At 38.3% G+C, this 13,671-nt stretch overlaps 1 protein-coding gene and 1 non-coding gene across 2 annotated transcripts in view; one reads left to right on the forward strand and one right to left on the reverse strand.

Annotated features, from left to right (window-relative positions):
* LOC6573089 (ETS-like protein pointed) overlaps positions 1–13,671 on the forward strand; it is a 58,693-nt gene that overhangs the window by 7,153 nt on the left and 37,869 nt on the right. Inside the window, exon 3 of the mRNA XM_015166745.3 lies at positions 1,649–1,745. Coding sequence (XP_015022231.1) covers positions 1,649–1,745 — 97 coding nt within the window. The remainder of the gene's footprint in view (positions 1–1,648; positions 1,746–13,671) is intronic.
* Trnak-uuu lies at positions 7,848–7,920 on the reverse strand. Its single transcript has one exon. It is a non-coding gene; the product is annotated as a tRNA-Lys (tRNA).

Below are 13,671 nucleotides of genomic sequence, written 5' to 3' on the forward strand. Positions count from 1 at the left end.
CGGCTAGAATCTTTTGTTTATGCGCTATAAAAGTAATGAGCGTGCCACTTAATTTATGACACAAATAGTCAGCCCAGCGAGACCTGCCCGTAATGTAAATAATCAAGAGTCTATACAGAAGTCTACCAAAAACGGCAGACAATGAGCGAGGATACAATGCGTACAATATGTGGGAATTATAAGGCTTCGCCCAACTGCGTCATCCCGATCGACAATAGCTCGATAAGCCGCTCCATTCATGTTCCTATAAGTCTTCCTACATATATAATCGTATATATATGTGATCTTCTAACAATTGTTCTGGAACCATTTAAAATGGATCAGTTGAGACTGTAGCTACGATCTATTACATTATTTTGTTTCCTTCTCTCAACTCTCAATCATGGGTACACAAATTCTTAATAGGAAAAGCTTTTTCTGTAATTTGTCTGGCTTTAGGTATCGGCTCCTTTTTTTTGATTATGTAAAGGTATTTTTGGCATTTGCCGCTGCCAGGGCTTGCGGTTAACATATCCGTTGAGCTGACCACTTTCATCCGGTCATGTCGGTCAACAGCCTGGCCTGGTCGAGCCTGGCGGAGTCAAAGGACCTGAGTTGAACCTGGCCGCATGCGCAGTCGCGTGGAAAATGCAGTCAAGTAATTTAATCTATAGTCTGGCTAAAAGTCGTGTCTTAAGTTTCTCCTCTGTATATAGAGAGTATATAGTTCTTTTTTGTCGCCTCTTTCTTTCATTCTTTTTTTTTTTTTGTCTCTTGACATTTGAAGCTAACCACGTAACAGAAGCTGAACTTTTTTGAGCGACTGTCGTCCGCTGGAGCAACGAATCAAATTCCAATTCGAAATTCAAATTGAATTGTCTGTTTGGCGTCAATTGATTACGATATTTATGAAACATTTCATTTGACTACTGTGACCTCCATTATCATAAACGACAATAAACGACCGAAGCAGCAGCCACAGACACATCGCTAACATGACGATCCCACAGCACTACACACCCCTCCTCCCTAATCATCGCCTGGTCCAAAGTGTGTGTGTCTGAGTGTGTGTGTGTTTGTGTAGAAGTCAAATGTACAATTCAATTTATTAGAACGCGTTTAACATGATCAAAGCCTGTGGACAGCTTCAGCAATTGGGGCAGTCGCAGCGCTCGCAACCCCCTTCTCTCCTCATCTCTCCCATACAACCTCTGCAATATGTTTCGTATCGCTCTGATTGTACTACGTTCTATTTTTTTGTGGAGGGGACTCACAGCTCAATTTTACTAACTTTCCTGAAAGTGCCTAAGCTCGAATGCAACACAGTCCAATGCTAGTTCTTTTTTACATCATTCATTAGGGTCGGTGTATCCAATTTGCTAGGGCAATATTAATTATATGATGTCGAGGTAGTCAAACTGTATAAATAGTTTTAATATGGGTTGCGTATTTATTAATTTAGCAGCAGTATGGGAACTCAAATATGAAATGTAGAAAAAATGATCTAAGTTCATTCATAGATCTATTAGATATATAGCTTATAGCTACTTCAGATGAATTTAATGATTCGCTTTCAACTTGGTCGTAAAAAAATTTAATTTCCAATATAAAATTTTAGTTTTACGGTTGTAATTATTAAAATTTTACTTTGTTTCTTCAAATTTGACAGTCCACAACAAAATATATTAAAGAGGAACCAGTCAATGGCTGCAAGGATCTGCCAGTTTGCAGTTTATCGGATATTTCAGATCATGAAGCCTCCCTGGGTAAGTGTGAACCGTGAAATTTTATTTTTAATTTTATGTCACATCGAATGGGAGTTTTATTTATAATATTTCGGTATAAATGTATCGCATTCTATAAAACTACGCATTAAGCTTTAATTTTAATCCACTCCACTCAAACAGTAGTTCGACATTTATCCCCAAAGAAACGAAAACTTCTGTTATTTCCAGTGTACTCGAAAAGCCATGGTATTGCTATTAAACCGATTGGTATATGGGTTCCAGTCTTAAAGACTCATTTGAAGATAAGAAATTTCTTAGAAATGGAAATAATTAAATAGCAATATGTCGTGCGAATGTTGCATATTTTCTTATATATGATTGTACTCAGTTCTTGGGCGCTATCTTTGCACTCAGAAATACGCACATAGATGTAGATATGTATATGTATTTATATATGTATGGTATGGTGTATACATACATATACAAATTAAAATATATATTACAAACACACACACACAGTCATACACATGAAGAAATGCCATCATCAGTCATGTTCAGACTCTTTGGCTGTGGCCGATTTGTTTTTGCAATTTTGTTATTCGCATTTGCCTTTTGAGCGGAGCGATAAAAAATATACCAAATACAAATTATTCGCGATAAGATAAGCCGCAGACGCACTGGCACATGTGAACAATTGTGATTGGACTGCTGAGAACAAAGCGTGTGTAAGAAACAGTTCGAATAGATGGTGTTCTATATGGTCTCAAAAATGTTTAAAATAAGCACTGCGAAACCCGAAATGTGAATTCTTTACTTCGGCTTACAGTTTGAAGTTGTATGTACATATATACCCATTCCAAGTTTAATATTTAAAGAAAATTAATAAAATGGGATTCAACTCGATTTATTTTTCCTTTCATAACTAGCTTTCGATTCCATCTTCAATGTAGTATAAAAGTCTAAATTATATAGTTCGGTTAGAGTTTCGTTTGAATTCCTTATAGATAATCTAGAAATAAAAGGAATTTAATAGTCTTAATTCAACCTCTTATCGGATTAAAATTTTAATGAGAAATTTAAATAAATATATAAAATGTTTCGCTTCGCTTCAATTTGATTCGGGTTTTGTTTCGGTTATTTCCCTTCTTTATGGTTCGGTTCGTGTTGTTGAAATAACTATATTGAGAATTTCAATCTTGATTTAAACATCACATGAACTATGCATTTATGTACATATGTATGTACACATACACATACACGTAGTTGGTTAATATTTTTTTGTGTAAAAAGTCACGTCGTTTATTTCCGGTGTCCATTCAGTGGCAGCAGCAGCAGGCACCGCGCCCCAAAATACGGGCAAAGTGCCAAGCGAACTTACAGATTCATTCATTCATTCATTCTTTCATTCACTCATTCGCCCCCAAGTCAAGTCATTCAATGTGAACACAAAAAAAAAAAAAAAAAAAAAGAAAACAGTCACACATACACACATTTGCATTTCAAATATATGAAATAAATATATCTTAAATGTGCACTCAGTTCTTGGCCCCCATCTCCACCAACGTTTCTAGATCGCCCCCTCTGCTCATGCTCAGTGTTCTTTCTAGCTGTTGCTGCTGTCAATCAGGCAATGCGTCAGTCAGTCACTCACTCTCGCAAAATACCTTACGTATACGTTATGTGACAAAACGTCGTCGTCGTCGTCGTTGTCGTTCGTTTGGCTCGCGTCTTCTATACGTTTTGTCCACTACTGTGCGACACACAAACACACACACAGCTGCATTTGCATGTTTATGTTTTTGAATGTAGCTGACAGCTTAATGGTAATTTGTATGCATCTTCGCTGTGTGAATGCTGATGAAAATGTTTCGCTTGAGCCATAATTGTGGGAAGCTTCTCTAAAGAACAAAAGGGTCTCGAAATAGATTACATAACAACAATTGCTAACTAACTCTATTAAACTCAATTAGTTTTCAGCTAATTCATGTGATAGTAAGGGTATCTTTTAATCTGTAAATTAACTCGAAAGAATGACGAGTTTAAATAAGAAGTCTACAAATGTTTGTAAAACTCATACAATAGTTTCAACCTTTTCTTTTGTAAAACATTTTAAATATATTAGCATCGAATGTATCTTACAGATATTTTATGTATTTTTTTGTCTTTCATTCATAGCTAATTTAAACAATGCATTGGCAGCTGTTGAAGTGTCCGAATTTATTGTTGTATATAAAAACAAATCACAAAATGGGATATTTTAGTCGCCACACACACACGCATACGCACACTCGCTCATACATACATATACAGCGAAACGTAGCGCCTTATCGTTGCGTCGAAATCAACAACAACAAAAAGTAAAACCAAAACAATTTCAATGTCAACGCGACGCAAACGTACGACAAAAGTCAGTGGCCAACTATCCCCCACAGTTTGTTGTTTGGCCCAGCCCCAGCTCCAGCCCCAGCCGCAGCCCCTGTCTCAGTCCCTATCAGAGTCGGCAGGCCCAGAGAGCTCAGTGCTCGGCGCGCAACGCATGAACTTATCTTTTGCCGCTAGAAGATCGGCCATAAAAATGGCAAAGAAATAAAGAAACATGCAAAACGGCGACAACTGCGCAGATGCTGGATACTCATTGAAAGGGAACAAAAATAATAATAAATAAAATAAAGGGGGACAAAGAACGGGGCACGTAAATTTAGTTTACAATATGCAAGCACATAAGAGCGAGAGATACGCACATTAAAGACAGTGCTACATATATGTATACATGTACAATGTGTATGTGCATCTACATAAGTATATAAACATACAAGCACGCATATACATATATAAATGTATCCAGCCTGCCCTTATTTGAATTATATATGTATGTACATATGTATGTATATGCAAAAGTGTGTACACTATATACAATGTTTTTAGCGCGCCTTTAATCAGCGCATATTAATCAAAAACTTTGAAAATAACTGCAAAAGCCGCCACAATGCTGAAAAAATAACAAAAATGTAAAGCAAATATAATTTTTTTAATATGCTATGATTCGTATGAAATTATTACATGCGCGCCTGTATTAGTGAGAGAAGAGAACAGAAACCGAAAAGCAGGCGCAGGCAGAGACCGCAGACCGCAGCAATGGCAGCAGCGAAGAGAGCCAACACTACTTTCATTCATTTTCGGCGCTCAGCTCGCTGCTCGTTTCATTCATTCATGCGCTCAGCCAGTTGCTCTCGCGACTCTCTCTGGGCAACGTCAAAAAAGCAAAAATAAAACGAAGAGAAAAATACAAAAAAGCAAAAAAAGCAAACACGTTCGTTTTCATTCATACTTGCGGTGTGAGTAGAAAAGTTTCTGGTTCTGCCTGCCCATCGCTGTTGTTGTTGTTGCTGCTCGCTCGATCGCCTCGCGGCGTTGAAATGCAGTTGATGAATGGGGAATAGCAACAGGCAACAGAAACAGAAACATTGGCTCGCTTTAGCTTGATGGGGCTGGCTGGCAAAGTTTTTGTTTTTGGCTGGCCAACGTGGGGAACTTGAGTTGTTTTTGATATTTTTTTTTCTTCATTGGACTTGCCTGCTTTGTGGAAGTTCTCTACTTTGCGCTCGTCAGCCCTCTTAGCATGTGTGTGTGTGTATGCATGTGTATGTGCACTCGCTGATGCTTGATGGTTGTTTCCTTCCTTTTTGCGTGTGCGGCCCCAAAGCAATATTCCTGCAAACCGGCTTCTTCTTTGCCTGCGTCTTCGGGCTGCGCTTTGGCTCTTTCCTCTGCTGCCTCAGTCGACGTCGTAGATGTGGGCGCGTCTTGCAGCTCGGCTTGAAGTGCATGTGTGTGTGTGTTTGTCTCTTTTGACTGTATTTATTTTGATTTTAGCTGTGCCCCGCCGTCTCTGTTGCTCTTTATTTATTCATAATTGGAGTCGGACTCCCCAGCCGCCTAACGCACATTTGTGGACAGCTGCTGCTAAACCAGTTGCTGATGCTGGGGCTGGGGCTGGGGCTGGGGCTGTCTCTCGACACTTGCTCCGTGCTTTTGATTTAAGTTTTGTTTTAATTTAAGTTTTTACCTTTCAAATTTCATGTTCACAGATTTCTTGCTGTTGTCTTTTTTTTTTTTTTTTTTTTTTTTTTTTTTTTTTGGTTTTTTTTCGTGGAACTGCTGCGTTAACAACTTTTTGCCTCTTTTCGAGTTTACAATTTTTCATTCATTCATATAAATGCTTGTCGTTGCGCTTGCTACAAATTCATATGTAGATCTGCGTGCCTGTGTGTGCGTGTGTGTGTGTGCCTTTGTTGTTTTTGCTTTACTTGTATTTGGCTCGCCTGTTTTATATTTCGTTTGCACGTCACTTTTCACACACACACACACACATACATGTGAGTATGTGTCGTTGAGTATATTTGCTTTTTTTTTTACGATTGTGTTTGCTTATTCATTCATAAGTTTTTGCATAAGTTCTTTTTGGGTTACAATTATTAATTGCTTAGAAAATTATATTAGTGTTAAATTTGATAAAAGTTTCAGTTAAAACATTTAACAATTGTAAATACTCTTTGCATATATACTTGCTATCTGTACATATGTACATATATACATACATATATCTTCATGTATATATATTCACTTTCTATATACATATATAAATCGTTATATTCATTTATAGATGTAGTCAATAAATAATCTCAAATGTCTTTAATCACGTATTTTGGAAATATATTAATAATAGAAATATAACTTCCTATCTAATCACGTACATTCATAAATTCATTCATGAAATAAAAAAAACAGTGGAATAAAACGTAGTTTTGCTTCTAGTGCTTTAATTTTGTAAATGTAAAGGGTTGAATTTGTTTGAGTTGCTTTGGAAACTTCGTTATAATACAAGCTTATGTAGAATCACATTCTAGTGTTCAAGTTACAAAGAATGGAATCAGAAGATTAATATTTCTTTATATTTTATTTAAATTTAACAAGAAACTAAGCATCAAAGTGTATTCAATCTTCGCCTATACATTTTTCTGTTATTTGATTCATATATATATTTTTTTATATTGTAAATTTGATTTGTAAAAACGGAAATGACTAAATTGATGCATCCCCATAATTTGCGCAGCTTATACTGCGGGTGCCACAAAGCCCCGAGCATGGCTATTCAGCACGCACCGAGAGATAAAAGTAGATCGGGCAATGTCGCACTGAGACTGAAACTGACCCAGCACAATGAAATGAGTCTGGCACGTGTGTTAAAGATGAAGTCGAGGCCCGCACAGCGCAGATAATGCTGACCAACCAAATACATATATTGGCATACATATGCATGTATCTAAATTGTTATCAATTGAAAAGTTGTGTTCATGTCTGGCACGTGCAACCTTGCCCCATCTGCAACTCCCCCACCAACTCATTGAGTCGGATGACCTTCAGGTATTCGAACTTAGCTGTCGTCTGCTATACTGTTCAGTTCGGGGTACAACAATGAAGAAAACGCGCACAGATATTTGTGGTTTGTTCTGATAAGGGTCTTATCAGCACTTCAATATTATACTACCAAAGACATATTGTCATTTTATTTATTTTTGGAATACATAACATAAAACTTTATAACAATTTGACTATTTGATTTATAACCAAAAGCTGCACTTAGGTAATGAGGATATATATATATATATATATACATGTATGTATATTCTTACATACATACATAAGTTAAGCTGAAACTTCTGGCGTTAAGTTTACATCTAAGAATTTTTAAATGGGAAAAAAATTGTTTCATGTCTTATAAAGAAAATATATTTATATATATTTACTATAGATTCGGGTACTGCAATTTTCTTTGTAGTATGTGTGGCAAATGTGTTTCTAAAATTCAATAAACCTAATGTAAAGTGCACGTAGAATTGGAATGGTGTGTGTCTGTGCTAAATGACAATGAACCGTTCAAAAAGTGTTGTATACACACGGGCGCGCTCATTTATGAGAAGCCATTGCCTACTTTTGGCTGCAGAAAAAACCAAACTTTTAGGCTCTGACATATTTTATTTATTTAATGATGCTCATACTCACATTTAGTATAAATTTATTATTGTAAACAATTATGCTTGTTACAAGAAAAGTTTAAAAAATGTAGAAAAAAAAAAATCTCGCCCGAGCAGGGACTTGAACCCTGGACCCTTGGATTAAAAGTCCAATGCTCTACCGACTGAGCTACCCGGGCATTTACGATTGCGTGAAGAAAGTACTCTTTGATAGTATCTTCGGCATGATATTTTGATTTATTAAATTAAAATGTCAGATAAGGCAACCAATTTAAAACAAGGAATACATTAACACTATTAGCTGCACATATGAATTAATTATTCATTAGTTAGCTAACGGATACTCCAGTCAGAGGCAGCTGCATAAATAATATGAATTATAAATGTTTTTTTTTTTTTTTTAACTTTTGTATAGTCAGAGTAATTAAGTCCAAGTTCCAGTCAATGCCCATCTTAAGCCTAATTCAATTTATCATCTATGCCAAATTTGGCCACCCATTAAACGCATATTCCGTATGGCGTATGGCAAACGGAATGCGAAATGTTGCCACAAATATGAATCAATTAGTTAGGCAACATGTACTCACACACACAAACACACACACACACACAGAAAGATGTATACGTGTATAAAGATACCTGGATGTGCCAACTAACAACTGCCATAAATGCAGCAACAACAAATTGCAGATTGAAACTCGTTCTTGGAGAAGCATCAATTGGCCAAGTAGATTATATGCTGTCAACTGGGGAGCAAAGCCGGGCAAAGTCGGGTAAGGCTGGCCGTCGCGACGTCAGCGTGGCCAATTGATAATGCAATGGCCAACGGTCAATTGACAAACGAAAAACGATGAAATACGAAAACGTATCTAGAGCGTGTGTGTGCATGTGTGTATCAGTGTGTGTGTGTATCAGTGTGTGTGTGTATCAGTGTGTGTGTGTGTAGATGCGAGTATCTAAATATCAGTCATTGCTGCATTTATCATTAGGAAATATGAGACACCTGCAACACACTCGCAATATGATACCAAATCGACTGCACAATTTTCCAGATGCCTGCGCGTTGGCCAAGAACACAAGCGGAGTAATTGGCGTGAGGGAGGGTGGACAGTGGAAGGGGTTAAAATAAGTCAGTTTATGGTTTATAGTTTATAGTTCTTCAGGAGCTATTGATCAATTGAAGCGTGTCCGCCATGGGCTCAGCATGCCTAACATGCCCATAAGCCTTTAGGCCAATTTAACGCTGCTGCCCACCCCTGGCCAGTTTGCTTAAAGCCCAATTGATAATTTAACGCTTCAATTGGCCCAAAGAGTAAAAATAAATATCAAAATTAACTAACATACGTAATTCCTCTTCTTGGCCCAGTGCGCAGGCGTCGCTTGCTTTTTGAACATCTCCATTTGATGGGCCTCCTGGTTTTAGCCCTGTCATAATTTTGTTGCCCTAAAAACTGTGAAAACTAATGTGTTTAATTTCCAATTGTCATTCGAATTAAAAGCCATGGAGTGTGTGTTTGAGAGAGAGGGAGAGAAAGAGAGAGTGAGTGAGTTTTTCTGCATTAGCGGAAATGCAAGTCGGATGCATGCACTTAACTGAGTCCATTTTCACCGTGCACATTGAATATTTCATCTTCTAGGGCAGATTGCGAACTATTTCGTAAGACTTGACAAATCTCTCCCCATGCACAACATCTAGTACAGATTAATAGCAAATAAATTTTGCTTACTTTCAGTATACTCATTTTTCTCGTACAGTTGCGCACAATAAAAATCAGTTATCGATAAACTTCAACTTCATAGATTGAAATTCAGATTCTGAATAAAACCCTAAGATATCTATTATATTATTTGATATGATCCTGGAAATTGCTTACTAATTTAAAATAGTATACATAATCTTTGTAGTGTGTGGGGATATTATTATCGATAAAAATCGGCATTGACTGTAAATATCTGTACATAATGCATACAATCGTTAAAGCTATAGGCAAAAAGTTGTATATGTTACATATACAACTTGCTTCAAACTTTTAGAGTCCTCAAGGTATAAAACTAAATGAACTGCAAAAATCGATTTTTAATCGATAATGACTTAGAGCTTTTATATATAAAAACTTGATAGACCTAATGTTTTTCTTAGCTTTCAATCTATAAAAAAATCTACAGGAGCACAGAAGAACATAGGCTCATTGTAATGTAAACTAAGAGAATTGCTGACCTGGATTAATTAGCTTTGCCCGCAGGCCATTTAAACCACATACGAGAGATAAGAGCTCCGAATATAGCTTTTTATGCCCATTAGCCAATTCACCTGACATTCGCTGGCGCTTTTGTGTCTATGGCAAGTTGTAACTGATTCTCTCTGTTCAATGCTCTAAACAAAAACAATCGATAAATTTTCATAGCAGATTGCAAGTGGCTGTTGATGTTGTTGTTGTTGTTGTTGGTTTTGTTGGACTGAGATCGGTGTGGAGCTGGGGAGCGCCATCCACGCACAGTGGGTTGCCGTTTGGTTCGCCTTTGATGCTCGGCGCAATTTATCAACGCATTTTATTGAGTGTTTTTGTTGTTCGCCTGCATTTTTAATTGTTGCCGCCTGACGCTGACCATAACACCAGGTCGGGTCCCGAGAGAAAGATACAACCGGATCGAGACCGAGATACATGGATGTACGGATACGTATATATATGTGTACTCGTCTGTATGTATGTCTATGTGTACTCGCCTCTGTGACTGAGCATAAATTTGTATACATTCCATTAGTAGATCGGAAGTTAATTTATGCTATCCATGTGTATATACTTGTAGGATCATTTAGTTTTGTTTATTTGAGCCAAAAGATTTGTTGCTGGGCGCATAAATTAGTTTGTCATTGATCGCACTGGCGTCTTGTTGAAACAATTCCTTCCCCTCCCCGCCTTTTGCTTTGTTTCTAGTTTTCCTTCGTCTCTTCTTTTTTTTTTTTTTTTTTTTTTTTGGGCATGGGATACAGGTACTTGATGCTCGCACCGGATAGATGGAGCAACAAATGCATTCTAGTGGAAGTTGTGAATCTCTTGCGCCAAACAAACACTTCAGCACGCAAGCTGCAAAATCTCCAACTGAAACTCGGAGCAGGTGAAACTCTGAGCTGGCCAGACCACTTTTGCGTCCAGCTAACTGGCAAACTGGTCTCAGTCGCAGTCGCAGTCTCAGTATCTCTATTAAAAATAGTCTAATGATCAATGTGTTGGCCGGTGGGGCTGCTGGGGCCGCACCGCCCGCCCCGCTGCAAGGCATATGCAAATGCTCGGAGGGGGGCTGGTGGGGGAGCAGGTGGGCGGTCTAAGGGTGAGCTGGCAGTTGGAATTGAATGCAATTCAGCGACGCGCAATTCAAGAGCAGCTTCCAGTTTGATCAGAGTCTCGACAGCCATCATCATCAGAAGGAGCAGGAGGAGGAGTAGGCTAGGGCAGAACGCCAGGTGTTATGCTGTGGATGCTCCACATTGCACGCCATTCAGCTGGACAACACTTGATTGTCCAGTTGGTGTTGTTGCCGTTGTTGCAGTTGCAGTTGCAGTGTTCTTTGTGGCTCGCGTGGGCTTATTACGGAACTCAAATTGCATCTTGATGCGGAATTATGTTATATTTGCGCGCGCTGCAAAAGAAGCGATCACAGCTGCCCACTAACAATTTGTAGCACGGAAATTAAACTGATTTCGTTACGGGCTCGCTTCATTTGTGTAGCCCCTTCGCCCCATATGTGGGCAGCAGGCGCCAGATGACTGAGGTCTTACTTAAAAAACAATTAATATTGCTTTTTATCTCGCGCTGCTACCGCTTGGCGGGTCTCGAAATGTTTTCCGTCACACATCAGCATCAGCTTCACCATCAGCCTCATCATCAGCATTAGCATCACTGACGCCAACGTCTACGTCTTAATTGTTATCAACTAATGGCCACATATTTGTCAAACAAACCAAACGGCGCAGCATCCACAAATAACATAAAACAAATAACGTGAAAAGCAAAGTATCTCAAAGATACATTTGATTTAAATTTCTTAATTTATGCAATGCCGTTTCCAAATGGTTGTTAAGAGCCGCCACTGACTTTATAATGGCTAATCGCTTCTATTATTGCTTCATTTTAAGTGTGTGAAAGCTATTATAAGTCGCTCAGCGATGCTCGCCGACTAAAAACCTGAAGCTTCAATGCTTCAGCTTAAATATAATAGTTAAATGTTTGCTAGCAGAGTCTTGCTCAGGTATAATTACAATAGAAGTATTAGCAAGTTGAAATTTTGAAAAGTATTCCTCTTATTATTGTTATGAAAATTCAGATTTAGTATACATTTTATATACCCACGTTAAGCTAAATGTTAAAAAATTTCATATTTGAATGTGGCGCTATTCTATGAGATGCAGCCATATATTAATATTTTATATTAGTCTTATTAGATAAGCAAAAACAAAATCATAAGCTTGTAAACCATTTGTAAATAGCTGAAGCTTTATCTACAATTCCCTCGATGTAGCAAATACAAGTAGATTGTATCTCAACAAGTTGCTGATAAACAAAACAAGAAAAAGGCCTTTGTCACTTGTAGTTTGGCTTTAGTCTTTCAGTCCGTTTGCTAATGAATAATTATTGCTAATTGATGTTGATAAAAATGAATTTATGAATGTGTTATGCGTTCTGTGTATGTGTGTGTGTATGTCGCAGCCTCGACAAGTTCTATCAATTAAATTGGCCTCCCAGCCAGTGGGCATGGATGAATAAACCAGTCGATTTGTAAGTTGATTGGCAAACTCGACTGCCAACTGCCAACGGGCAACTGGCGGAAGTAGCATTGGAGTTATCTATCTAACTATCTGGCTGGGTAAACAGTTAAGCCTATGGATGCGTCACAGTATCACACGATTAGCAACCGAATAAGATAGTGGCTAGATTCTTGAAGTATTCATTCATAATTTGCGCTGTGGCTTGGCGTAGAGCTATCTATCTATATATAAATAAATATATATGTATGTATGTAGTGTATGTGTATATACAGGCCATAATCTGCGTATCTATGAAGTACACAGCTCACAAACAAAAGATACACAACGTAACTGCCTTTATGCGAGCTCGCATATATATATATATATATACACACACACACATATATTTATATACATCAAGCATATTTAATTTGAGGCAAACTAGCAATGATTAGGAACATCCGGTTTACTAACCGAAAAAGCAACCGAACGAACAACGTAGCATCCATCCACAACAGCCATTGAACAGTAGCAACAACTACGACACTCGAGTTGATTCGTTTTCGTTCTTATGTCTACGACGATGATCGTCATCATCATCAGCATCATGATGAACATCAATGATGATCGCTGAGTGGGGTGCCAGCTGAAGCGCCAGGCATTGCCTCTTGCAGCTCCATACATAAAGCAGAGATAATAATGTTGTAGCTGTTGTTGTTGCTGTTGCTGTTGTTCGGTGTGGATGCTGTGAAGTTTCTGTTTGGAGTTGGAATTGTGTGTAATTTGTTTGCCGGCTACTGCTGCGGCTACTGTATTTTAGTTGCTTCGCCTGCTGCTGGACAAGCAGCCCAAGCATCTACACACACACACACACAGAGATTCGTTCGCTGGTCGCTGGTGTTGTTTGTTGTAGCCGCTACTTGAGCGGCAGCAGCAGCAACAACTGCGGCAGCTGATGCGATCCGATCAGCATCCCAGCGAGTTTATCTTGCGCTTTAAAATGCGGCTCCTTCCTTAAGCTCAAGTTGCTGCCAGTTGTGTCGCGCCTCTCTCCCATCTGCCCAACCTCTCTCCATCTCTCTCGCACCCTATCTTTGTTATGTCGCAGCTTCCTTTCGCTGCCTCATTATGTTTGCTCTATGCAAGAAATGATTTTTTATTTTAATTATTAAAAATATAAAAAGAA

The sequence above is a fragment of the Drosophila mojavensis genome, unplaced genomic scaffold, assembly GCF_018153725.1.
Source record: "Drosophila mojavensis isolate 15081-1352.22 unplaced genomic scaffold, ASM1815372v1 contig_16, whole genome shotgun sequence".
Classification (NCBI taxonomy): Eukaryota; Metazoa; Arthropoda; class Insecta; order Diptera; family Drosophilidae; genus Drosophila; species Drosophila mojavensis.